The sequence below is a fragment of the Coturnix japonica genome, unplaced genomic scaffold (genome assembly GCF_054131305.1).
Source record: "Coturnix japonica strain WE unplaced genomic scaffold, WE-NBRP24 Scf063, whole genome shotgun sequence".
Classification (NCBI taxonomy): domain Eukaryota; kingdom Metazoa; phylum Chordata; class Aves; order Galliformes; family Phasianidae; genus Coturnix; species Coturnix japonica.
The window spans coordinates 553366-579733 of record NW_028188966.1 but is presented as its reverse complement, the minus strand read 5'-3'; the positions used below and the strand labels follow the sequence as shown (position 1 = coordinate 579733).

Genomic DNA, 26368 nt, shown 5'->3' with positions numbered 1-26368 from the left:
TGGGGTTAATGGGTTTCTAATGGGGTTTCTAATGGGGTTAATGGGTTTCTAATGGGGTTTCTAATGGGGTTAATGGGGACAATGGGGGCGTTAATGGGGTTAATGGGGTTTATAATGGGGTTGTAATGGGGTTCTAATTGGGTTAATGGGGTTAATGAGGTTCTAGTGGGGTTTATAATGGGGTTCTAATGGGGTTTCTAATGGGGTTAATGGGGTCAATGGGGTTCTAATAGGGTCAATGGGGTTCTAATGGGGTTCTAATGGGGTCAATGGGGTTCTAATGGGGTTAATGGGGTCAATGGGGTCAATGGGGTTTATAATGGGGTCAATGGGGTTCTAATTGGGTTAATGGGGTTAATGGGGTTCTAATGGGGTCAATGGGGTCAATGGGGTTCTAATGGGGTTCTAATGGGGTTAATGGGGTCAATGGGGTTTATAATGGGATTAATGGGGTCAGTGGGGTTCTAATGGGGTTCTAGTGGGGTTAATGGGGTTAATGGGGTCAATGGGGGCGTTAATGGGGTTAATGGGGTTCTAATGGGGTTAATGGGTCAATGGGGTTTATAATGGGGTTAATGGGGTTCTAATGGGGTCAATGGGGTTATAATGGGGTTCTAATGGGGTCAGTGGGGGCGTTAATGGGGTTAATGGGGTCAATGGGTTTATAATGGGGTTCTAATGGGGTTAATGGGGTCAATGGGGTTATAATGGGGTTCTAATGGGGTCAATGGGGTTCTAATTGGGTTAATGGGGTTAATGGGGTCAGTGGGGTTATAATGGGGTTGTAATGGGGTTAATAGGGTCAATGGGGTTCTAATGGGGTCAATGGGGTTATAATGGGGTTCTAATGGGGTCAATGGGGTTCTAATGGGGTTAATGGGGTCAATGGGGTTCTAATGGGGTTAATGGGGTTAATGGGGTTCTAATGGGGTTAATGGGGTCAATGGGGTTCTAATGGGGTTCTAATGGGGTCAATGGGGTCAATGGGGTTCTAATGGGGTTAATGGGGTTCTAATGGGGTTAATGGGGTCAATGGGGCATTAATGGGGTTAATGGGCTCAATGGGGTTCTAATGGGGTTCTAATGGGGTCAATGGGGTTAATGGGGTCAATGGGGTTTATAATGGGGTTAATGGGGTTCTAATGGGGTTCTAATGGGGTTAATGGGGTCAGTGGGGTTATAATGGGGTTCTAATGAGGTTCTAATGGGGTCAATGGGGTCAATGGGGCGTTAATGGGGTTAATGGGGTCAATGGGGGCGTTAATGGGGTCAAAGGGGTTCTAATGGGGTTAATGGAGTCAATGGGGTTCTAATGGGGTTCTAATGGGGTCAATGGGGTCAATGGGGTTTATAATGGGGTCAATGGGTTTATAATGGGGTTAATGGGGTCAATGAGGTTTATAATGGGGTCAATGGGGTTCTAATGGGGTTAATGGGGTCAATGGGGTTTATAATGGGGTCAATGGGGTCAATGGGGTTTATAATGGGGTCAATGGGGTTAATGGGGTTAATGGGGTCCCACCTGGTGCACAGCACGTCCTCGTGCAGGGAGCCCTGGCAGCGCTGACACTGGGTCCATAGACGGGAGAACTGCTCCTCTAGGGCGGCCAGGTGAGAGATCTGGGTAATGGGGCCAGGGGGTTATGGGGGGTATGGGGGGATATGGGGGGATATGGGGTTATAGGGTTATGGGGGGATATGGGGGATATGGGGGGATATGGGGATATGGGGGGATATGGGGGGATATGGGGATATGGGGGGATATGGGGGGATATGGGGGATATGGGGGGATATGGGGGGATATGGGGGGATATGGGGGGATATGGGGGATATGGGGGGGATATGGGGGGATATGGGGGATATGGGGCTATGGGGGGATATGGGGGGATATGGGGGATATGGGGCTATGGGGGGCTATGGGGGGATATGGGGGGATATGGGGGGATATGGGGGATATGGGGCTATGGGGGGCTATGGGGGGATATGGGGGGATATGGGGGGATATGGGGGGTATGGGGGATATGGGGGATATGGGGGGATATGGGGGATATGGGGGGATATGGGGGAATATGGGGGATATGGGGGGATATGGGGGATATGGGGGATATGGGGGATATGGGGGGATATGGGGGATATGGGGGGATATGGGGGATATGGGGGATATGGGGGATATGGGGGATATGGGGGGATATGGGGGATATGGGGGGATATGGGGGATATGGGGGGATATGGGGGATATGGGGGATATGGGGGATATGGGGGATATGGGGGGATATGGGGATATGGGGGGATATGGGGGGATATGGGGGGATATGGGGGGATATGGGGGGATATGGGGGATATGGGGGGATATGGGGGGATATGGGGGATATGGGGCTATGGGGGGATATGGGGGGATATGGGGGATATGGGGCTATGGGGGGCTATGGGGGGATATGGGGGGATATGGGGGGATATGGGGGATATGGGGCTATGGGGGGCTATGGGGGGATATGGGGGGATATGGGGGGATATGGGGGGTATGGGGGATATGGGGGATATGGGGGGATATGGGGGATATGGGGGGATATGGGGGAATATGGGGGATATGGGGGGATATGGGGGATATGGGGGATATGGGGGATATGGGGGGATATGGGGGATATGGGGGGATATGGGGGATATGGGGGGATATGGGGGATATGGGGGATATGGGGGATATGGGGGGATATGGGGGATATGGGGGGATATGGGGGGATATGGGGGATATGGGGGATATGGGGGATATGGGGGGATATGGGGGATATGGGGGGATATGGGGGGAAGGGGGGATATGGGGGGATATGGGGGGATATGGGGGATATGTGGGGATATGGGGGATATGGGGGTAATGGGGGGATATGGGGGGATATGGGGGGATATGGGGGATATGGGGGATATGGGGGGATATGGGAGGATATGGGGTTATGGGGGGATATGGGGATATGGGGGGATATGGGGGATATGGGGGGATATGGGGGATATGGGGGTATGGGGGATATGGGGGGATATGGGGGGATATGGGGGATATGGGGGTATGGGGGATATGGGGGGATATGGGGGGATATGGGGGGATATGGGGGTATGGGGGATATGGGGGGATATGGGGGGATATGGGGGATATGGGGGGATATGGGGGGATATGGGGGGATATGGGGGGATATGGGGGATATGTGGGGATATGGGGTTATGGGGGGATATGGGGGATATGGGGGGATATGGGGGGATATGGGGGATATGGGGGTAATGGGGGATATGGGGGATATGGGGGGATATGGGGGATATGGGGGGATATGGGGGATATGGGGGGATATGGGGGGATATGGGGGATATGGGGGGTAATGGGGGATATGGGGGATATGGGGGAATATGGGGGATATGGGGGGATATGGGGGACTATGGGGGGATATGGGGGATATGGGGGATATGGGGGGATATGGGGGGATATGGGGGGATATGGGGGATATGGGGGATATGGGGGATATGGGGGATATGGGGGATATGGGGGGATATGGGGGATATGGGGGATATGGGGGATATGGGGGGTATGGGGGGATATGGGGGGATATGGGGGATATGGGGATATGGGGGGATATGGGGGATATGGGGGGATATGGGGTTATGGGGGGATATGGGGGGGTATATGGGGATATGGGGGGATATGGGGGGATATGGGGGATATGGGGGGATATGGGGGATATGGGGGATATGGGGGATATGGGGGATATGGGGGGATATGGGGGGATATGGGGGGATATGGGGATATGGGGGGATATGGGGATATGGGGGGATATGGGGGGATATGGGGGGATATGGGGGATATGGGGGATATGGGGGATATGGGGGATATGGGGGGATATGGGGGATATGGGGGGATATGGGGTTATGGGGGGATATGGGGGTAACGGGGGGCTATGGGGTCATGGGGGGATATGGGGGATATGGGGGTAATGGGGGGATATGGGGGGATATGGGGGATATGGGGGGATATGGGGGATATGGGGGATATGGGGGGATATGGGGGATATGGGGGGGATATGGGGGGATATGGGGGATATGGGGTTATGGGGGGATATGGGGATATGGGGGGATATGGGGGTAATGGGGGATATGGGGGGATATGGGGGATATGGGGGGATATGGGGGATATGGGGGATATGGGGGGATATGGGGGGGATATGGGGGGATATGGGGGATATGGGGGATATGGGGGGATATGGGGGATATGGGGGGATATGGGGGATATGGGGGGATATGGGGGGGTATGGGGGATATGGGGGGGTATGGGGGATATGGGGATATGGGGGGATATGGGGGGTAATGGGGATATGGGGGGATATGGGGGGATATGGGGGATATGGGGGGATATGGGGATATGGGGGATATGGGGTTATATGGGGTTATATGGGGTTATGGGGTTATGGGGGGATATGGGGGATATGGGGGGGTATGGAGGGATATGGGGGGATATGGGGTTATGGGGGGATATGGGGTCATGGGGAGATATGGGGGGATATGGGGGTAATGGGGGATATGGGGGATATGGGGTTATGGGGGATATGGGGGATATGGGGGGATATGGGGGGATATGGGGGATATGGGGGGATATGGAGGATATGGGGGGATATGGGGGGGATATGGGGGTAATGGGGGATATGGGGATATGGGGGATATGGGGGGATATGGGGGTAATGGGGTCATGGGGGGATATGGGGGGATATGGGGGGATATGGGGGATATGGGGGGATATGGGGGATATGGGGGGATATGGGGATATGGGGGGATATGGGGATATGGGGGGTATGGGGGGATATGGGGATATGGGGGGATATGGGGGATATGGGGGGATATAGGGATATGGGGTTAATGGGGGCAATGGGGGGCTATGGGGTCATGGGGGTCTATGGGGGGCTATGGGGGTAATGGGGGCATTGGGGTCGTGGGGGGCAGCGTCACCTCCTTCTGGTACAGCTCCGATTCCCGCGGCTGGCAGAAATCACACACAGCCCCTATAAAGTTGTATAGGGTTTTATAGGGTTTTATATGGTTTTATAGGGTTTTATAGGGTTTTATAGGGTTTTATAGGGTTTTATAGGGTTTTATAGGGTTTTATTGGGTTTTATAGGGTTTTATAGGGCTTTATAGGGTTCTCTCCCACTTTTGGGATCCCCCCCATCCTCCTTTTAGGGTCTCCCCCCCCCCTTTAGGGTCCCCCCCCCCCCCCTTTTAGGGTCTCCATCCCTTTATGGTCTCCCCCTACTTTGGGGTCTCCTGCCCCACTTTTGGGATCCCCCCCCCACTTTTGGGGTGCCCGCTTTTCTTTAGGGTCCCCCTCCCCCTTTTAGGGTTTCCCCCCCAATAAGGTCTCCCCTCCCACTTTGGGATCCCCCTTTTCCTTTAGGGTCCCCCCCCCTACTTTGGGGTCTCCCACCCCACTTTGGGGTCTCCTCTTTCCTTTAGGGTCCCCCTCCCTTTTAGGGTCCCCCCTTTCCTTTAGGGTCCCCCCCCACTTTAGGGTCCCCCCTTTTCTTTAGGGTCCCACTCCCTTTTAGGGTCCCCCCCTTTTAGGGTCCCCATTTTCCTCTAGGGTCCCCCCCCCTTTTAGGGTCCCCCCTTTCCTTTAGGGTCCCTCCCCCTTTTATGGTCCCCCCCCCTACTTTGGGGTCTCCCCTTTCCTTTAGGGTCCATCCCCCCCCTTTTAGGGTCCCCCCCCCTTTAGGATCCCCCCTTTCCTTTAGGGTCCCCTCCCCCTTTTAGGCCCCCCCCCCCTTTTAGGGTCCGTCCCCCCCCTTTTAGGGTCCCCCCCATTTAGTGGTCCCCCCCTTTCCTTTAGGGTCCCCCCCCTTTTAGGGTCCATCCCCCCCCTTTTAGGGTCCCCCCCTTTTAGGGTCCATCCCCCCCCTTTTAGGGTCCCCCTTTCCTTTAGGGTCCCCTCCCCACTTTGGGGCCCCTCCCCCCCCTACTTTGGGGTCTCCCCTTTCCTTTAGGGTCCCCCCCCCTTTTAGGATCCCCCCCCCCTTTTAGGGTCCCCCCCCTTTTAGGATCCCCCCCCTTTTAGGGTCCCCCCTTTCCTTTAGGGTTTCCCCCCCCTTTTAGGTTCCCCCCCCTTTTAGGGTCCCCCCACTTTTAGGGTCCCCCCCCTTTTAGGGTCCATCCCCCCACTTTTAGGGTCCCCCCCTTTTTAGGGTCCCCCCCTCCCCCTTTTAGGGTCCCCCCCCCTTTAAGGTCTCCCCCTACTTTGGGGTGTCCCCCCCTTTCCTTTAGGGTCCCCCCCCTTTAATGGTCCCCCCCCCCTTTTAGGGTCCCCATGCCTTTTAGGGTCCCCCCTTTTTATGGTCCCCCCCCCCCTTTTAGGGTCCCCCCTTTCCTTTAGGGTCCCCCCCCCTTTTAGGGTCCCCCCCCACTTTGGGGTCTCCCCTTTCCTTTAGGGTCCCCCCCCACTTTGGGGTCTCCCCTTTCCTTTAGGGTCCCCCCCCCCCCTTTTAGGATCCCCCCCCCTTTTAGGGTCCCTTCCCTTTTAGGGTCCCCCCTCCCCCTTTTAGGGTCCCCATCCCTTTTAGGGTCCCCCCCCCTTTTAGGGTCCCCCCTTTCCTTTAGGGTCCCCCCCCCTTTAAGGTCTCCCCCTACTTTGGGGTCTCCCCCCCACTTTTAGGGTCCATCCCCCCCCCCTTTTAGGGTCTCCCCCCCTTTTAGGGTCCCCTCCCCCTTTTAGGGTCCCTACCCTTTTAGGGTCTCCCCCCCTTTTAGGGTCCCCCCCCCTTTAAGGTCTCCCCCTACTTCGGGGTCTCCCCCCCCTTTCCTTTAGGGTCCCCCCCCTTTTAGTGTGTCCCCCTTTTAGGGTCCATCCCCCCCCTTTTAGGGTCCATCCCCCCCCTTTTAGGGTCCCCCCTTTCCTTCAGGATCCCCCCCCTTTTAGGGTCCCCCCCCCCCTTTTAGGGTCTCCCCCCTTTTAGGGTCCCTCCCCCTTTTAAGGTCCCCCCCCACTTTTAGGGTCCCTCCCCCTTTTAGGATCCCCCCCCTTTTAGGGTCCCTTCCCTTTTAGGGCCCATCCCTTTTAGGATCCCCCCCCTTTTAGGGTCCCCCCCCTTTAAGGTCTCCCCCTACTTTGGGGTCTCCCCTTTCCTTTAGGGTCCCCCCCCTTTTAGGGTCCCCCCCCTTTTAGGGTCCTTCCCCCCCGTTTTAGGGTCCCCCCTCCCCCTTTGTGGTCTCACCGCTGTGGGGCAGCGTAGCCCTGCACCCCACACACGTGCTCTTCTTGGTGGCAAACGCCATCAGCCCCCCAACTTTGGCCGTCAGCACCGTCTTACAGCGCGTGTGATCCCCCCCTGGGGGGCAAAATAAGGGGTTATGGGGGCCCTATGGGGTGTTATGGGGTCCCTATGGGGTCCCTATGGGGTCTCTATGGGGTGTTATGAGGTCCCTATGGGGTTGTTTCCCTATGGGGTCCTTATGGGGTGTTATGGGGTCCCTATGGGGTGTTATGGGGCGTTATGGGGTCCCTATGGGGTGTTATGGGGTCTCTATGGGGTGTTATGGGGTCCCTATGGGGTTGTTTCCCTATGGGGTCTCTATGGGGTCTCTATGGGGTCCCTATGGGTCTTACTCAGTAGGATGCTCTCGGCCCGTCCCTCCCCCAATATGGGTTCGAAGATCCTCAATAGGGGCCGGGCCAGCTGCTGCTCCAGGTAATACTGAGTGTCCAGGGGCAGGTTGTGCTCCAGGGCGTAAATGGGGTCCTGGGGAACTTACAGGGTCAGTGGGGTATTGGGGGCTATGGGGGTGAATGGGGGCTATGGGGGTATTGGGGTGAATGGGGGTAATGGGGTGAATGGGGGCTATGGGGGTATTGGGGTGAATGGGGGCTATGGGGGTAATGGGGTGAATGGGGGCTATGGGGGTATTGGGGGCTATGGGGGCTATGGGGTGAATGGGGTGAATGGGGTGAATGGGGGTATTGGGGTGAATGGGGGCTATGGGGCTATTGGGGTGAATGGGGGCTATGGGGGCTATGGGGTGAATGGGGTGAATGGGGGCTATGGGGGTATTGGGGTGAATGGGGGTATTGGGGTGAATGGGGGTGAATGGGGCTAATGGGGTGAATGGGGGCTATGGGGGGTAATGGGGTGAATGGGAGTAATGGGGTGAATGGGGGCTATGGGGTGAATGGGGGTAATGGGGGTATTGGGGTGGATGGGGGCTATGGGGGCAATGGGGTGAATGGGGGCTATGGGGTGAATGGGGGTAATGAGGCTATTGGGGTGAATGGGGGTATTGGGGTGAATGGGGGCTATGGGGGCAATGGGGTGAATGGGGGCTATGGGGGTAATGGGGTGAATGGGGGCTATGGGGTCAATGGGGTGAATGGGGGCTATGGGGGTATTGGGGTGAATGGGGGCTATGGGGGTACTGGGGTGAATGGGGGCTATGGGGGTATTGGGGTGAATGGGGGCTATGGGGGTATTGGGGTGAATGGGGGCTATGGGGGTAATGGGGTGAATGGGGGCTATGGGGGTAATGGGGTGAATGGGGGTAATGGGGTGAATGGGGGTTATGGGGTGAATGGGTTGAATGGGGGCTATGGGGGTAATGGGGTGAATGGGGGTAATGGGGGTATTGGGGTGAATGGGGGTGAATGGGGGCTATGGGGGGTAATGGGGGTAATGGGGGTAATGGGGTGAATGGGGGCTATGGGGGTATTGGGGTGAATGGGGGTGATGGCATATTCCCCCTTATAACCCCATATAACCTCCATATCCCCCCCATATAACCCCATATTCCCCCATATAACCCCATATAACCCCCATATTCCTCCATATAACCCCCATATTACCCCATATAACCCCCATATCCCCCTATATCCCCCCATATAACCCCCATATCCCCCCATATAACCCCATATAACCCCCATATAACCCACATATAACCCCATACAACCCCATATTCCCCCATATAACCCCATATCCCCTCCATATAACCCACTACAACACCCATATTCCCCCTTATAACCCCCAGATCCCCCCATATAACCCCATATAACCCCCATATTCCCCCATATCCTCCCCATACCCCCCCATATAACTCCATATAACCCCCATATCCCCCTATATCCCCCTATATCCCCCCATATAACCCCATATCCCCCCATATAACCCCCATATTTCCCCATATAACCCCATATCCCCCCATATAACCCCATATTCCCCCATATCCCCCATATAACCCCCACATAACCCCATATAACCCCCATATCCCCCATATAACCCCATATCCCCCATATCCCCCCATATTCCCCCATATCCCCCCCATGTCCCCCCCATATCCCCTCATATCCCCCCTATAACCCCATACAACCCCACACAACCCCATATCCCCCCATATAACCCCATATCCCCCCCATATAACCACATATCCTCGCCATATAAACCCCCATATAACCCCCATATTCCTCCATATCCCCCCCATATAACCCCCCGATAACCCCCCTACAACCCCCATATTCCCCCATACCACCCAATATCCCCCCTATATCCCCCCATATCCCCCCTATAACCCCATATAACCCCCTATAACCCCATATCCCCCCTATAACCCCATATAATCCCCATATCCTCCCCATATAACCCCCATATCCCCTCATATCCCCCCATATCCCCCCTATATCCCCCCCATATCCCCCCATATCCCCCCTACAACCCCATATCCCCCATATCCCCCCATATCCCCCACCTCAGACTTGAGATACGCTGCCGCCCCCTTGGCCCCACTGACGATGACGTAGGGCACTCGATCCCCCAGGCTGGGGGCGCTGCCGGGGTCCCGCTGACGCATCCTGGGGGGGGGGGGAATGGGGACCACCCCCTATTTAGGGACCCCTCCTCACACCCCCCATATCCCCCCCATGACCCCCCATATCCCCCCATACCCCCCTATATCCCCCCTATATCCCCTATATCCCACCCTATAACCCCCCATATCCCCCCATATCCCCCATATCCCTCCATATAACCCCCTTAGGATCCCATATCCCCCCATATAACCCCATATCCCCCCATATCCCCCCAATATCCCCCCTATATCCCCCCATATAACCCCCATATCCCCCCCATACCCCCCCATATCCCCCCTATATCCCCCCATATCCCCCATATCCCCCCATATCCCCCCTATATCCCCCCATATCCCCCCTATATCCCCCCATATCCCCCCTCATACCCCCCATATTCCCCCCATACCCCCCCCATATCCCCCCTATATCCCCCCATATCCCCCCATATTCCCCCATATCCCCCCTATATCCCCCCATATCCCCCTATATTCCCCCTATATCCCCCCCATATACCCCCATATCCCCCCATATAACCCCATATTCCCCCATATAACCCCATATAACCCCCATATCCCCCCTATATCCCCCCTCGTACCCCCCATATCCCCCCTATATCCCCCATATTCCCCCATATAACCCCCCTATAGCCCCATATCCCCCCATATAACCCCCATACTCCCCCATATAACCCCCATATCCCCCTATATCCCCCCATATCCCCCCATATAACCCCCATATAACCCCCATATCACCCCCATATCCCCCCATATAACCCCATATCCCCCCATATCCCCCCATATCCCCTCATATAGCCCCCATATAACCCCATATAACCCCATATAACCCCCTATATCCCCCCATATCCCCCCATATAACCCCCATATTCCCCCATATCCCCCCATATAACCCCCTATACCCCCTATACCTCTCAGCCAGCCGTACATGTGCCTGTGGTGCCGCGTACTGGCTGGCGCTACGGGTCAGTTCCTTGGTTATCACCAGCTGGGAAACGTCCACCCGGTTACACAGCAGGTCCGAGATCACGTCCTGGGCGTGGGACACGGCCCCCATGGGGTCCCTATGGGGATGGGGGGCAGTAGGACCCCCTATGGGTCACTATGGGGCTCCTATGGGTCACTATGGGGTCAGTAGGACCCCCTATGGGTCCCTATGGGGATAGGGGTCACTATGGGGCTCCTATGGGTCCCTATGGGGATGGGGGGTCACTATGGGGCTCCTATGGGTCACTATGGGGTCAGTAGGACCCCCTGTGGGTCACTATGGGGCTCCTATGGGTCCCTATGGGGATGGGGGGCAGCAGGACCCCCTATGGGTCACTATGGGGTCAGTAGGACCCCCTATGGGTCACTATGGGGCTCCTATGGGTCACTATGGGGCTCCTATGGGTCCCTATGGGGATGGGGGGTCACTATGGGGCTCCTATGGGTCCCTATGGGGATGGGGGGCAGCAGGACCCCCTATGGGTCACTATGGGGTCAGTAGGACCCCCTATGGGTCACTATGGGGTCAGTAGGACCCCCTATGGGTCACTATGGGGTCAGTAGGACCCCCTATGGGTCACTATGGGGTCAGTACGACCCCCTATGGGTCACTATGGGGTCAGCAGGACCCCCTATGGGTCACTATGGGGTCAGTAGGACCCCCTATGGGTCACTATGGGGCTCCTATGGGTCCCTATGGGGATGGGGGGGTCACTATGGGGCTCCTATGGGTCACTATAGGGATGGGGGGCAATGGAATCCCCTATGGGTCACTATGGGGCTCCTATGGGTCACTATGGGGTCAGTAGGACCCCCTATGGGTCACTATGGGGCTCCTATGGGTCACTATGGGGATGGGGGGTCACTATGGGGCTCCTATGGGTCACTATAGGGATGGGGGGCAATGGAATCCCCTATGGGTCACTATGGGGCTCCTATGGGTCACTATGGGGTCAGTAGGACCCCCTATGGGTCACTATGGGGCTCCTATGGGTCACTATGGGGATGGGGGGTCACTATGGGGCTCCTATGGGGCTCCATCCACCCGGTTACACAGCAGGTCCGAGATCACGTCCTGGGCGTGGGACACGGCCCCCATGGGATCCCTATGGGGATGGGGGTCACTATGGGTCACTATGGGGCTCCTATGGGTCACTATGGGGATGGGGGGTCACTATGGGGATGGGGGGTCACTATGGGGCTCGTATGGGTCACTATGGGGCTCCTATGGGTCACTATGGGGTCAGTAGGACACTCTATGGATCATTATGGGGCAGGGGATGAAAGCAGGACTCCCATGCCCCCCCATATAACCCCATATCCCCCCCATATCCCCCCATATAACCCCATATAACCCCATATCCCCCCATATAACCCCATACAATCCCATATAACCCCATATCCCGCCCATATCCCTTCCATATCCCCCCATATAACCCCATATCCCCCCATATAACCCCATATAACCCCATATAACCCCATATCCCCCCATATAACCCCATATCCCCCCATATAACCCCATATAACCCCATATCCCCCCATATAACCCCATACAATCCCATATCCCCCCCATATCCACCCCATATCCACCCCATATAACCCCCATATAACCCCATATCCCCCCATATAACCCCATATCCCCTCCATATAACCCCATATCCCCCCATATCCACCCCATATAACCCCATATAACCCCATATCCCCCCATATAACCCCATATCCCCCCATATAACCCCATATCCCCCCATATCCCCCCATATAACCCCATATAACCCCATATACCCCCATATCCCCCCATATAACCCCATATCTCCCCATATACCCCCATATAACCCCATATAACCCCATACAATCCCACATAACCCCATATAACTCCATATCCCCCCATATAACCCCATATCCCCCCCATATCCCCCCATATCCCCCCATATCCCCCCATATAACCCCATATAACCCCATATAACCCCATTATAACCCTATACAATCCTATATAACCCTATACCTATGCAATAGGATGCGCTGCAGACATGCAGTAACGAGGTTGGCCACCAGGGGGCAGTTGTCCCTCCATCCCCATATAACCCCATATAACCCCATATAACCCCATATCCCCCCATATAACCCCATATCCCCCATATAACCCCATATCCCCCCATATCCCCCCATATAACCCCATATCCCCCCATATAACCCCATATAATCCCATTATAACCCTATACCTATGCAATAGGATGCGCTGCAGACATGCAGTAACGAGGTTGGCCACCAGGGGGCAGTTGTCCCTCCATCCCCATATAACCCCATATAACCCCATATAACCCCATATCCCCCCATATAACCCCATATAACCCCATATCCCCCCCCATATAACCCCATATCCCCCCATATCCCCCCATATACCCCCATATAACCCCATATCCCCCCATATAACCCCATATAACCCCATATCCCCCCATATAACCCCATATCCCCCCATATCCCCCCATATAACCCCATATAACCCCATATACCCCCATATCCCCCCATATAACCCCATATCCCCCTATATCCCCCCATATCCCCCCATATCCCCCCCATATCCCCCCCATATAACCCCATATAACCCCATACAATCCCATATAACCCCATATATCCCCATATACCCCCATATCCCCCCATATAACCCCATATAACCCTATATCCCCCCATATCCCCCCATATCCCCCCCATATCCCCCCATATAACCCCATATAACCCCATACAATCCCATATAACCCCATATATCCCCATATACCCCCATATCCCCCCATATAACCCCATATACCCCCATATAACCCCATATCCCCCCATATCCCCCCATATAACCCCATATAACCCCATATCCCCCCATATCCCCCCCATATAACCCCATATACCTATGCAATAGGATGCGCTGCAGACATGCAGTGACGAGGTTGGCCACCAGGGGGCAGTTGTCCCTCCTCACCGCCTCCATCCCTTTACAATCCAGTTTATCGTGGACGTCGGGGCTGGATGAGAAGCTGAGACCGGCGTAACGCTTCTTACTGATCAATAGGTACGGGTGGTATACCTGGATATGGGGTTATATGGGGTTATATGGGGGGATATGGGGGATATGGGGGTATATGGGGGGATATGGGGTTATATGGGGTTATATGGGGTTATATGGGGGGATAGGGGGGGATATAGGGGATATGGGGAGATATGGGGGGGATATGGGGGGGATATGGGGGGGATATGGGGGGATATAGGGGGCTATGGGGGGATATAGGGGGGATATGGGGGGGTATGGGGGGATATAGGGGGGATATGGGGGGATATAGGGGGGATATGGGGGTATATAGGGGGGTATGGAAAGATATAGGGGGGATATGGGGGGATATGGGGGGATATGGGGGGATATAGGGGGGTATGGGGGGATATAGGGGGGATATGGGGGGGATATGGGGGGATATAGGGGGATATAGGGGAGATATGGGGGGGATATGGGGGGGATATGGGGTTATATGGGGTTATATGGGGGGATATGGGGGTTATATGGGGTTATATGGGGTGAATATGGGGTTATATGGGGGGATATGGGGTTATATGAGGTTATATGGGGTTATATGGGGTTATATGGGGTTATATGGGGTTATATGGGGTTATATGGGGGGATACGGGGGGGATATGGGGTTATATGGGGTTATATGGGGTTATATGGGGGGATATGGGGTTATATGGGGGGATACGGGGGGGATACGGGGGGGGATATGGGGTTATATGGGGGGATATGGGGTTATATGGGGGGATATGGGGTTATATGGGGTTATATGGGGGGATATGGGGTTATATGGCGTTATATGGGGGTTATATGGGGTTATATGGGGGGATATGGGGGGGATATGGGGTTATATGGGGTAATATGGGGTAATATGGGGTTATATGGGGGTTATATGGGGTTATATGGGGTTATATGGGGGTTATATGGGGTTATATGGGGGGATTTGGGGGGATATGGGGGGATATGAGGGGATATGGGTGGATATAGGGGGGATATAGGGGGCTATGGGGGGATATAGGGGGGATATAGAGGGATATAGGGTGATATGGGGGGTATAGGGGGTATGGGGGGATACAGGGGGGATATGGGGGGGATATGGGGGTTATATGGGGTTATATGGGGGGATATGGGGGTTATGGGGGAGCAGAGCCCATAACGCTTCTTACTGATCAATAGGTACGGGTGGTATACCTGGATATATGGGGTTATATGGGGTTATATGGGGTTATATGGGGGGATATGGGGTTATATGGGGTTATATGGGGGGATATGGGGGTTATATGGGGTTATATGGGGGATAAAAGGGGGTTATATGGGGTTATATGGGGTTATATGGGGGTATATGGGGGGATATGGGGTTATATGGGGTTATATGGGGGGATATGGGGGGATATGGGGGGGATATGGGGTATATGGGGGGATATGGGGGGATATAGGGGGGTATGGGGGGGATATGAGGGGAATATGGGGGGATATGGGGGGATATGGGGGGATAGGGGGGATATAGGGGATATAGGGGGGATATGGGGGGATATGGGGGGCATATAGGGGGGATATGGGGGGGATATAGGGGGGTATGGGGGGATATGGGGGGATATGGGGGGGATATGGGGGTTATATGGGGTTATATGGGGGGGATATGGGGTTATATGGGGTTATATGGGGGGGATATGGGGGTTATATGGGGTTATATAAAGTTATAGGGGATTATATGGGGTTATATGGAGGGATATGGGGTGGATATGGGGTTATATGGGGTTATATGGGGGGATATGGGGGGGATATGGGGTTATATGGGGGGATATGGGGGGGATACGGGGGGGATATGGGGTTATATGGGGGGATACGGGGGGGATATGGTGTTATATGGGGGGATATGGGGGGATATGGGGTTATATGGGGGTTATATGGGGTATATGGGGTTATGGGGGTATATTGGGGGGGATATGGGGTTATATGGGGGGATACGGGGGGGATACAGGGGGGATATGGGGTTATATGGGGGGATATGGGGTTATATGGGATTATATGGTGTTATATGGGGTATATGGGGGGATATGGGGTTATATGGGGTTATATGGGGTTATATGGGGGATATGGGGTTATATGGGGTTATATGGGGGGGATATGGGGGTTATATGGGGGAATATGGGGGGGATATGGGGTTATATGGGGGTTATATGGGGTTATATGGGGGGTTAATGGGGGAGCAGAGCCATAACGCTTCTTACTGATCAATAGGTAGGGGTGGTATACCTGGATATAGGGTTTATATGGGGTTATATGGGGGGATATGGGGGGATATGGGGGGATATGGGGGGATATGGGGGGGATATGGGGGGATATGGGGGTATATGGGGGGGATATGGGGTTATATGGGGGGATATGGGGGGATATGGGGGGATATGGGGGGGATATAGAGGGGATATGGGGGGATATGGGGGTATATGGGGGGGATATGGGGTATATGGGGGGATATGGGGGGATATGGGGGGATATAGGGGGGGTATAGGGGGATATAGGGGGGATATAGGGGGGGATATAGGGGGGGTATAGGGGGATATAGGGGGATATGGGGGGGATATGGGGGATATGGGGGGATATGGGGGGGATATAGGGGGATATGGGGGGGGTATAGGGGGATACAGGGGGGATATAGGGGGATATAGGGGGATATGGGGGGTTGTAGGGGGATATATTGGGATATAGGGGGATATAGGGGGGGTATAGGAGGATATAGGGGGATATGGGGGGGATATGGGGGTTATATGGGGTTATATGGGGGGGATATGGGGTTATATGGGGTTATATGGGGTTATATGGGGGGATATGGGGGTTATATGTGGGGGGTATGGGGTTATATGGGGGGTAATGGGGTTGTTATGGGGGGTAATAGGGGATAATGGGGGATAATAGGGAATAATAGGGGATAATGGGTGATAATAGGGGATAATGGGGGGTAATGGGGGATAATGGGGGATAATGGGGGATAATGGGGGGTAATAGGGGATAATGGGGGGACATAGGGGATAATAGGGGATAATGGGGGGTAATAGGGGATAATGGGGGATAATAGGGGGTAATAGGGGATATAGGGCATCACCTTCTCAAACTCCAGTTTAATGGGGGGGGGGAAATGGGCTGAGACCCACTGAGCCGCCTCCCGGCCCAAAGCCATCGCGGCCCCCACGGACGGGACCCCCAGGAGGCACATCACAGAGTCCGTGTCCCCATACACCACCTGTATAGGGTGTATAGGGTATATAGGGTATATGGGGTTATATGGGGTCAATATATGGGGTATATGGGGTATATGGGGGTATTGGGGTCAATGGGGACCCCCAGGAGGCACATCACAGAGTCCGTGTCCCCATACACCACCTGGATGGGATTAATAGGGTATATAGGGTTAATAGGGTTAATAGGGTTATTGGGGTATATAGGATTAATAGGGTATATGGGGTATATGGGGTTATTGGGGTATATGGGGTCAATATAGGGGGGTATTGGGGTCAATGGGGACCCCCAGGAGGCACATCACCGAGTCCGTGTCCCCATACACCACCTGGATGGGGTATATGGGGTATATAGGGTTAATATATGGGGTATATGGGGTATATGGGGTATATAGGGTTAATGGGGTATATGGGGTATATAGGGTTAATAGGGTATATAGGGTATATAGGGTTAATAGGGTATATAGGGTATATGGGGTTATTGGGGTATATGGGGTATATGGGGGTATTGGGGTATATGGGGTATATGGGGTATATGGGGGTATTGGGGTATATGGGGTTATTGGGGTATATGGGGTATATAGGGTTAATAGGGTATATGGGGTATATGGGGTTAATGGGGTATATGGGGTATATGGGGGTATTGGGGTCAATGGGGACCCCAAGGAGGCACATCACCGAGTCCGTGTCCCCATACACCACCTATATGGGGTATATAGGGTTAATAGGGTATATAGGATTAATAGGGTATATGGGGTATATGGGGTATATAGGGTCAATATAGGGGGGTATTGGGGTCAATGGGGACCCCAAGGAGGCACATCACCGAGTCCGTGTCCCCATACACCACCTATATAGGGTATATGGGGTATATAGGGTTAATAGGGGATATAGGATTAATAGGGTATATAGGGTATATGGGGTATATGGGGTCAATATATGGGGTATATGGGGTATATGGGGTATATGGGGTCAATATATGGGGGTATTGGGGTCAATGGGGACCCCAAGGAGGCACATCACCGAGTCCGTGTCCCCATACACCACCTATATGGGATTAATAGGGTATATAGGGTATATGGGGTTATTGGGGTATATAGGGTTAATAGGGTATATGGGGTATATAGGATTAATAGGGTTATTGGGGTATATGGGGTATATGGGGTATATGGGGTCAATGGGGACCCCAAGGAGGCACATCACCGAGTCCGTGTCCCCATACACCACCTGGATGGGGTATATAGGGTCAGTATATAGGGGGGTATTGGGGTCAATGGGGTATATGGGGTATATGGGGTCAGTATATGGGGTTATTGGGTTATATGGGGTATATAGGGTCAATATAGGGGGGTATTGGGGTCAATGGGGACCCCAAGGAGGCACATCACCGAGTCCGTGTCCCCATACACCACCTGTATAGGGTCAATGGGGTATATAGGGTATATGGGGTCAATATATGGGGTTATTGGGGTATATGGGGTATATGGGGTATATGGGGTATATAGGGTCAATATAGGGGGGTATTGGGGTATATGGGGTATATGGGGGTATTGGGGTCAATGGGGACCCCCAGGAGGCACATCACCGAGTCCGTGTCCCCATACACCACCTATATAGGGTCAATGGGGTATATGGGATTAATAGGGTATACGGGGTATATAGGATTAATAGGGTTATTGGGGTATATGGGGTTATTGGGTTATATGGGGTATATAGGGTCAATATAGGGGGGTATTGGGGTCAATGGGGACCCCAAGGAGGCACATCACCGAGTCCGTGTCCCCATACACCACCTATATGGGGTATATGGGGTATATAGGGTTAATAGGGTATATAGGATTAATAGGGTATATGGGGTATATGGGGTTATTGGGGTATATGGGGTATATGGGGTCAATATAGGGGGCTATGGGGTCAATGGGGACCCCAAGGAGGCACATCACCGAGTCCGTGTCCCCATACACCACCTGTATAGGGTCAATGGGGTATATAGGGTATATGGGGTCAATATATGGGGATATTGGGGTATATGGGGTATATGGGGTCAATATAGGGGGCTATGGGGTCAATGGGGACACCAAAGTGACACATCACTATGCCCCATAGTCCCCCCCTGCCCCACATCTGCCCCCTCCCACCCTGCCCCACATCCCCCCCCATAGAGACCCCAGCCCCATAGCTTCCCCCTGCCCCACATCTCCCCCCATAGAGACCCCAGCCCCATAGCTGCCCCCTGCCCCACATCTCCCCCCATAGAGACCCCAGCCCCATAGCTCCCCCCTGCCCCACCTCTGCCCCATAGAGACCCCCTGCCCCACATCCCCCCTTGCCCCACATCCCTCCCCCATAGAGACCCCAGCCCCTTAGCTCCCCCCTGCCCCACATCTCCCCCCATAGAGACCCCAGCCCCATAGCATCCCCCCTGCCCCACATCCCCCCCATAGAGACCCCAGCCCCATAGCATCCCCCCTGCCCCACATCCTCCCTGCCCCACATCTCCCCCCATAGAGACCCCAGCCCCATAGCTCCCCCCTGCCCCACATCCCCCCCCATAGAGACCCCAGCCCCACATCTGCCCCACATCCTCACCCTGCCCCACATCCCCCTGCCCCACATCCCCCCCCATAGAGACCCCAGCCCCATAGCTGCCCCACACCTGCCCCACATCCCCCCTGCCCCACATCTCCCCCCATAGAGACCCCAGCCCCACAGCTGCCCCACACCTTGGCATCAGCCGGGTACCCGTTTTTCACACAGAAATGGGACTCCACCAACTGCTGCGTGCGCTCGATCATCTGACGCCCAAAACCCGTCACGCTCTGTGGGGCACATATCATCCCCTATGGGTCCCTATCATCCCGTATCCCCCCCTATAGGGCCCATATATCCCCTATAGGGTCCCTATATCCCCTATAGGGTCCATATAACCCTTATAGGGTCTATATAATCCCCTATGGGGTGGCACTGACCTGGGATATCTCCAGGCACGGCAGCCGTCACATATCATCCCTTATGGGGCCCATATCACCCCTTATAGGGCCCATATCCCTTATAGGGTCCCTATATCCCCTATAGGGTCCATACAAACCCCTATAGGGTCCCTATACCCCTATAGGTCTCACTGACCTGCGATATCTCCAGGCACGGCAGCCGTCACATATCATCCCTTATAGGGCACATATCATCCCCTATGGGTCCCTATCATCCCATATATCCCCTATAGGGTCTATACCCCTTATAGGGTCTATAGGGTCGCTATATCCCCTATAGGGTCGCACTGACCTGCGATATCTCCAGGCACGGCAGCCGTCACATATCATCCCCTATGGGTCCCTATCATCCCATATAACCCCTATAGGGCCCATATCCCCCCCTATATCCCCTATAGGGTCCATACAAACCCCTATAGGGTCCCTATACCCCTATAGGGTCGCACTGACCTGTGATATCTCCAGGCATGGCAGCCGTCACATATCATCCCCTATGGGTCCCTATCATCCCATATAACCCTTATAGGGTCCCTATATCCCCTATAGGGTCCATATCCCCCCCTATAGGGCCCATATCCCCCCCTATAGGGTCTATAGGGCCCATATAACCCCTATAGGGTCTCACTGACCTGGGATATCTCCAGGCACGGCAGCCGTCACATACCATCCCCTATGGGTCCCTATCACCCCATATAACCCCTATAGGGCCCATATATCCCTTATAGGGTCCCTATATCCCCTATATAATCCCCTATAGGTCTCACTGACCTGCGATATCTCCAGGCACGGCAGCCGTCACATATCATCCCCTATGGGTCCCTATCATCCCCTATAGGGCCCATATAACCCCTTATAGGGTCTCTATCCCCTATAGGGTCCCTATATCCCCTATATAACCCCTATAGGTCTCACTGACCTGCGATATCTCCAGGCAGGGCAGCCGTCCGGCCTGTGCCCCCGTGACTCCATAGACCGAGTTGGCGCTGACCTTGAGCGCCACCTGGCGGCCGTCCAGGACCTGGCGCCGGAACGGGTCCGACTCCGACTGCAGCTCCTGCTTGGCCCTATAGGGGGTATGAGGGGGATAGGGAACCTATAGGGACCACATAGAGACCCCATACCCCATAGGGACCCTATAGGGACCCCATACCCCATAGGGACCCCATAGGGACCCCATAGGGACCCCATATCCCATAGGGACCCCATACCCCATAGGGACCCCATAGAGACCCCATAGAGACCCCATAGGGACCCCATACCCCATAGGGACCCCATAGGGACCCCATACCCCATAGGGACCCCATAGGGACCCCATACCCCATAGGGACCCCATAGGGACCCCATAGAGACCCCATACCCCATAGGGACACCATAGATACCCCATACCCCATAGTGACCCCATACCCCATAGGGACCCCCCACCCCATAGTGACCCCATAGACCCCATATCCCATAGGGACCCCCCACCCCATAGTGACCCCATAGACCCCATACCCCATAGTGACCCCATAGACCCCATACCCCATAGGGACCCCATAGAGACCCCATACCCCATAGGGACCCCATAGAGACCCCATACCCCATAGGGACCCCATACCCCATAGAGACCCCATAGACCCCATACCCCATAGAGACCCCATACCCCATAGGGACCCCCCACCCCATAGGGACCCCATACCCCACAGTGACCCCATAGACCCCAATACCCCATAGGGACCCCATAGCGACCCCATAGACCCCATAGACCCCATAGAGACCCCATAGACCCCATAGTGACCCCATAGACCCCATAGAGACCCCATAGAGACCCCATAGACCCCATAGAGACCCCATAGACCCCCCACCTTTTCCGTGCCGCCAGGAGCCCCTCGAGGATTCGGGGCAGCAGCCCCCGTCGCACCGCGGCCGTCACAAACAGGTCCCCAGTGGGGGTACGGATGTAATCGGATGGGCCCAGCCTGGGGGGCACACAGTCAGCACCCCATAGAGCCCCATAGAGACCCATAGAGCCCCATAGAGCCCCATGGAGCCCCATGGAGCCCCATAGCGCCCCATAGCGCCCCATAGTGCCCCATAGAGCCCCATAGTGCCCCACAGAGCCCCATAGTGCCCCACAGAGCCCCACATAGTGCCCCATAGTGCCCCATAGAACCCCATAGAGCCCCATAGAGCCCCATAGAGCCCCATAGCACCCCATAGAGCCCCATAGAGCCCCATAGAGCCCCATAGAGCCCCATAGCATCCCACAGCACCCCATAGAGCCCCATAGAGCCCCATAGTGCCCCATAGTGCCCCATAGAGCCCCATAGCATCCCACAGCATCCCATAGAGCCCCATAGTGCCCCATAGCACCCCATAGAGCCCCATAGTGCCCCATAGAGCCCCATAGAGCCCCACAGAGCCCCATAGAGCCCCATAGTGCCCCATAGAGCCCCATAGTGCCCCATAGAGCCCCATAGAGCCCCATAGCATCCCACAGCATCCCATAGAGCCCCATAGTGCCCCGTAGAGCCCCATAGTGCCCCATAGCACCCCATAGAGCCCCATAGAGCCCCATAGTGCCCCATAGAGCCCCACATAGTGCCCCATAGAGCCCCATAGTGCCCCATAGAGCCCCATAGTGCCCCATAGAGCCCCACATAGTGCCCCATAGAGCCCCATAGAGCCCCATAGCATCCCACAGCACCCCATAGAGCCCACAGAGCCCCATAGAGCCCCATAGCATCCCACAGCACCCCATAGAGCCCACAGAGCCCCATAGAGCCCCATAGCATCCCACAGCACCCCATAGAGCCCACAGAGCCCCATAGTGCCCCATAGAGCCCCACAGAACCCCATAGCCCCCTCATGGCCCCATAACCCCCCATGGCCCCATAACCCCCCCATGGCCCCATGACCCCATAACCCCCCCACGGCCCCATAACCCCCCATGGCCCCCCGTGACCCCTCTGACCCATAGCGCTGCACGGCGCCGTGGGGCAGCAGGGTGGTGTAGCACAGGTTGTGAGCCATCATAATGGACGGGTACAGGGAGCTGAAATCCAGCGTCGCGATTGGTGAGTCGTAGTAACTAAAATTATCAATGGGGGGACAGTCATGAATGGGGGGACAATGGTTATCAATGGGGGTCAATAGTTGTCAATGGGGGACAATGGTTATCAATGGGGGACAATGGTTATCAATGGGGGCCAACAGTTCTCAATGGGAGTCAACAATTATCAATGGGGGGACAATGGTTGTCAATGGGGGCCAACAGTTATCAATGGGGGACAATGGTTATCAATGGGGGTCAATAATTGTCAATGGGGGGACAATGGTTGTCAATGGGGGTCAATAGTTGTCAATGGGAGTTAACAGTTATCAATGGGAGTTAACAGTTATCAATGGGGGCCAACAGTTATCAATGGGGATTAACAGTTATCAATGGGAGACAGCAGTTGTCAATGGGGGACAACAGTTGTCAATGGGAGTCAACAATTATCAATGGGAGTTAACAGTTATCAATGGGGGACAATAGTTATCAATGGAGGACTGTCATGAATGGGGAACAGTCAATAGGGGACTATGGGGGTCCCATTGGGGTCTTATTGGGGTCCCAATAGGGTCTTATTGGGGTCCCATTGGGGTCTCAATAGGGTCCCATTGGGGTCTTACTGGGGTCCTATTGGGGTCTCATTGGGGTCTCAATAGGGTCCCATTGGGGTCTTACTGGAGTCCTATTGGGGTCTCATTGGGGTCTCATTGGGGTGACATAGGGGTCTCATTGGGGTCTTATTGGGGTCCTATTGGGGTCTCATTGGGGTCCTATTGGGGTCTCATTGGGGTCTTATTGGGGTCTCATTGGGGTCTTACCGGGGTCCCATTGGGGTCTCATTGGGGTGACATTGGGGTCCCATTGGGGTCTCATTGGGGTCTTATTGGGGTTCCATTGGGGTCCCATTGGGGTCTCATTGGGGTCTCATTGGGGTGACATAGGGGTCTCATTGGGGTCTTATTGGGGTTCCATTGGGGTCTTATTGGGGTTCCATTGGGGTCTCATTGGGGTCTCAATAGGGTCCCATTGGAGTCTTACTGGGGTCCTATTGGGGTCTCATTGGGGTCTCATTGGGGTGACATAGGGGTCTCATTGGGGTCTTATTGGGGTCCCATTGGGGTCTCAATAGGGTCTTATTGGGGTCGTATTGGGGTATTATTGGGGTCCCATTGGGGTCTCATTGGGGTGACATAGGGGTCTCATTGGGGTCTTACTGGGGTCCCATTGGGGTCTCATTGGGGTCTCATTGGGGTGACATAGGGGTCTCATTGGGGTCTTATTGGGGTCTCATTGGGGTCTTATTGGGGTCCTATTGGGGTCCCATTGGGGTGACATAGGGGTCTCATTGGGGTCTTATTGGGGTTCCATTGGGGTCTTATTGGGGTCCCATTAGGGTCATATTGGGGTGACATAGGGGACACATTGGGGTCCCATAGGGGTCTTATTGGGGTCCCACTAGGGTCCCATTGGGGTCTCAATAGGGTCCCATTGGGGTCTCATTGGGGTCCCATTGGGGTCTCAATAGGGTCCCATTGGGGTCTCAATAGGGTCCTATTGGGGTCCCAATAGGGTCCCATTAGGGTCCCATTGGGGTCTCATTGGGGTCTCAATAGTGTCCCATTGGGGTCCCATTGGGGTCTCAATAGGGTCCCATTGGGGTCTCATTGGGGTCTCAATAGTGTCCCATTGGGGTCCCATTGGGGTCTCAATAGGGTCTTATTGGGGTCGTATTGGGGTCTTATTGGGGTCCCATTGGGGTCCCATTGGGGTCTTATTGGGGTCCCATTGGGGTCATATTGGGGTGACATTGGGGTCTCATTGGGGTCCCATTGGGGTCTCAATAGGGTCTCATTGGGGTCTTATTGGGGTCTCAATAGGGTCCCATTGGGGTCTCATTGGGGTCTCATAGGGTCCCATTGGGGTCCGATTGGGGTCCCATTGGGGTCTCAATAGGGTCCCATTGGGGTCTCATTGGGGTCCCATTGGAGTCTCAATAGGGTCCCATTGGGGTCCTATTGGGGTCCCATTGGGGTCTCAATAGGGTCCCATTGGGGTCCCATTGGGGTCTCATTGGGGTCTCAATAGGGTCCCATTGGGGTCCCAATAGGCTCCCATTGGGGTCTCAATAGGGTCCCACTGGGGTCCTATTGGGGTCCCAATAGGGTCCCATTGGGGTCTCAATAGGGCCCCATTGGGGTCTCATTGGGGTCTTATTGGGGTTCCATTGGGGTCTTATTGGGTTCCCATTGGGGTCTTATTGGGGTCCCATTAGGGTCATATTGGGGTGACATTGGGGTCTCATTGGGGTCCCATTGGGGTCCCATTGGGGTCCCATTGGGGTCTCAATAGGGTCCCATTGGGGTCCTATTGGGGTCCCATCGGGGTCCCATGGTGTCGGTGGCCGCTCACCCCTTCTTGGGCTCGATGACGGTGGCCCCCTCAAAGTCATCCCCCCCCTCAGCCTTCACCACGGGCAGCAGCAGGTCCTCCTGCATGGCCTGGGGGCGACGAGGGGGCAAATATACCCCATAGAACCCCATATCTGCCCCATATCCCCCCATAACCCCACAGATCCCCCATAGAACCCCCCATATCTGCCCCATATCCCCCCCATAACCCCACAGATCCCCCATAGAACCCCCCATATCCCCCCATATCCCCCATATAACCCCCCATATCCCCCCATATCCCCCATATAACCCCCCATATCCCCCCATATAACCCCCCATATCCCCCATATAACCCCCCATATCCCCCATATAACCCCCCATATCACCCCATATCCCCTCTATAACCCCCCATATCCCCTCTATAACCCCCCATATCCTCACTATAACCCCATATACCCCCCCATATCCCCCCTATAACCCCCCATATAACCCCATATACCCCCTATAACCCACCTGTCTGAGCAGCTGTGCCACCACCTTGAGCTGCTGCCCCCTTGTGAGCAGGCAGCGCAGTGGGAGCCCGGTGACTCCCTATAAACCCCATATCCCCCCTATAACACCCCATATAACCCCCCATATCCCATATAACCCCTCATGTCCCCCCTATAGCCCCTCATATCCTCACTATAACCCCATATACCCCCCCATATCCACTTATAACCCCGCATATCCCCCATATAACCCCCCATATCACCCCATATCACCCCTATAACTCCCTATATAACCCATATACCCCCCATATCTGCCCCATATGCCCCCTATAACCCCTC

At 54.9% G+C, this 26368-nt stretch overlaps 1 protein-coding gene across 1 annotated transcript in view; it reads right to left on the bottom strand.

The window, feature by feature from the left end:
• Window positions 1–1383: 1383 nt before the first annotated feature.
• POLD1 (DNA polymerase delta 1, catalytic subunit) overlaps window positions 1384–26368 on the bottom strand; it is a 60633-nt gene continuing 35648 nt past the window's right edge. The window contains exons 11-23 of the mRNA XM_085533786.1: window positions 25558–25646; window positions 23068–23184; window positions 21959–22072; window positions 21031–21178; window positions 19848–19943; window positions 16992–17129; window positions 13740–13915; window positions 10770–10922; window positions 9745–9847; window positions 7622–7754; window positions 7230–7343; window positions 4975–5027; window positions 1384–1620 (exon numbers count right to left, since the gene is read on the bottom strand). Of these exons, the coding sequence (XP_085389912.1) occupies window positions 1399–1620; window positions 4975–5027; window positions 7230–7343; window positions 7622–7754; window positions 9745–9847; window positions 10770–10922; window positions 13740–13915; window positions 16992–17129; window positions 19848–19943; window positions 21031–21178; window positions 21959–22072; window positions 23068–23184; window positions 25558–25646 (1656 nt within the window). The 3' untranslated portion in view covers window positions 1384–1398. The remainder of the gene's footprint in view (window positions 1621–4974; window positions 5028–7229; window positions 7344–7621; window positions 7755–9744; window positions 9848–10769; window positions 10923–13739; window positions 13916–16991; window positions 17130–19847; window positions 19944–21030; window positions 21179–21958; window positions 22073–23067; window positions 23185–25557; window positions 25647–26368) is intronic.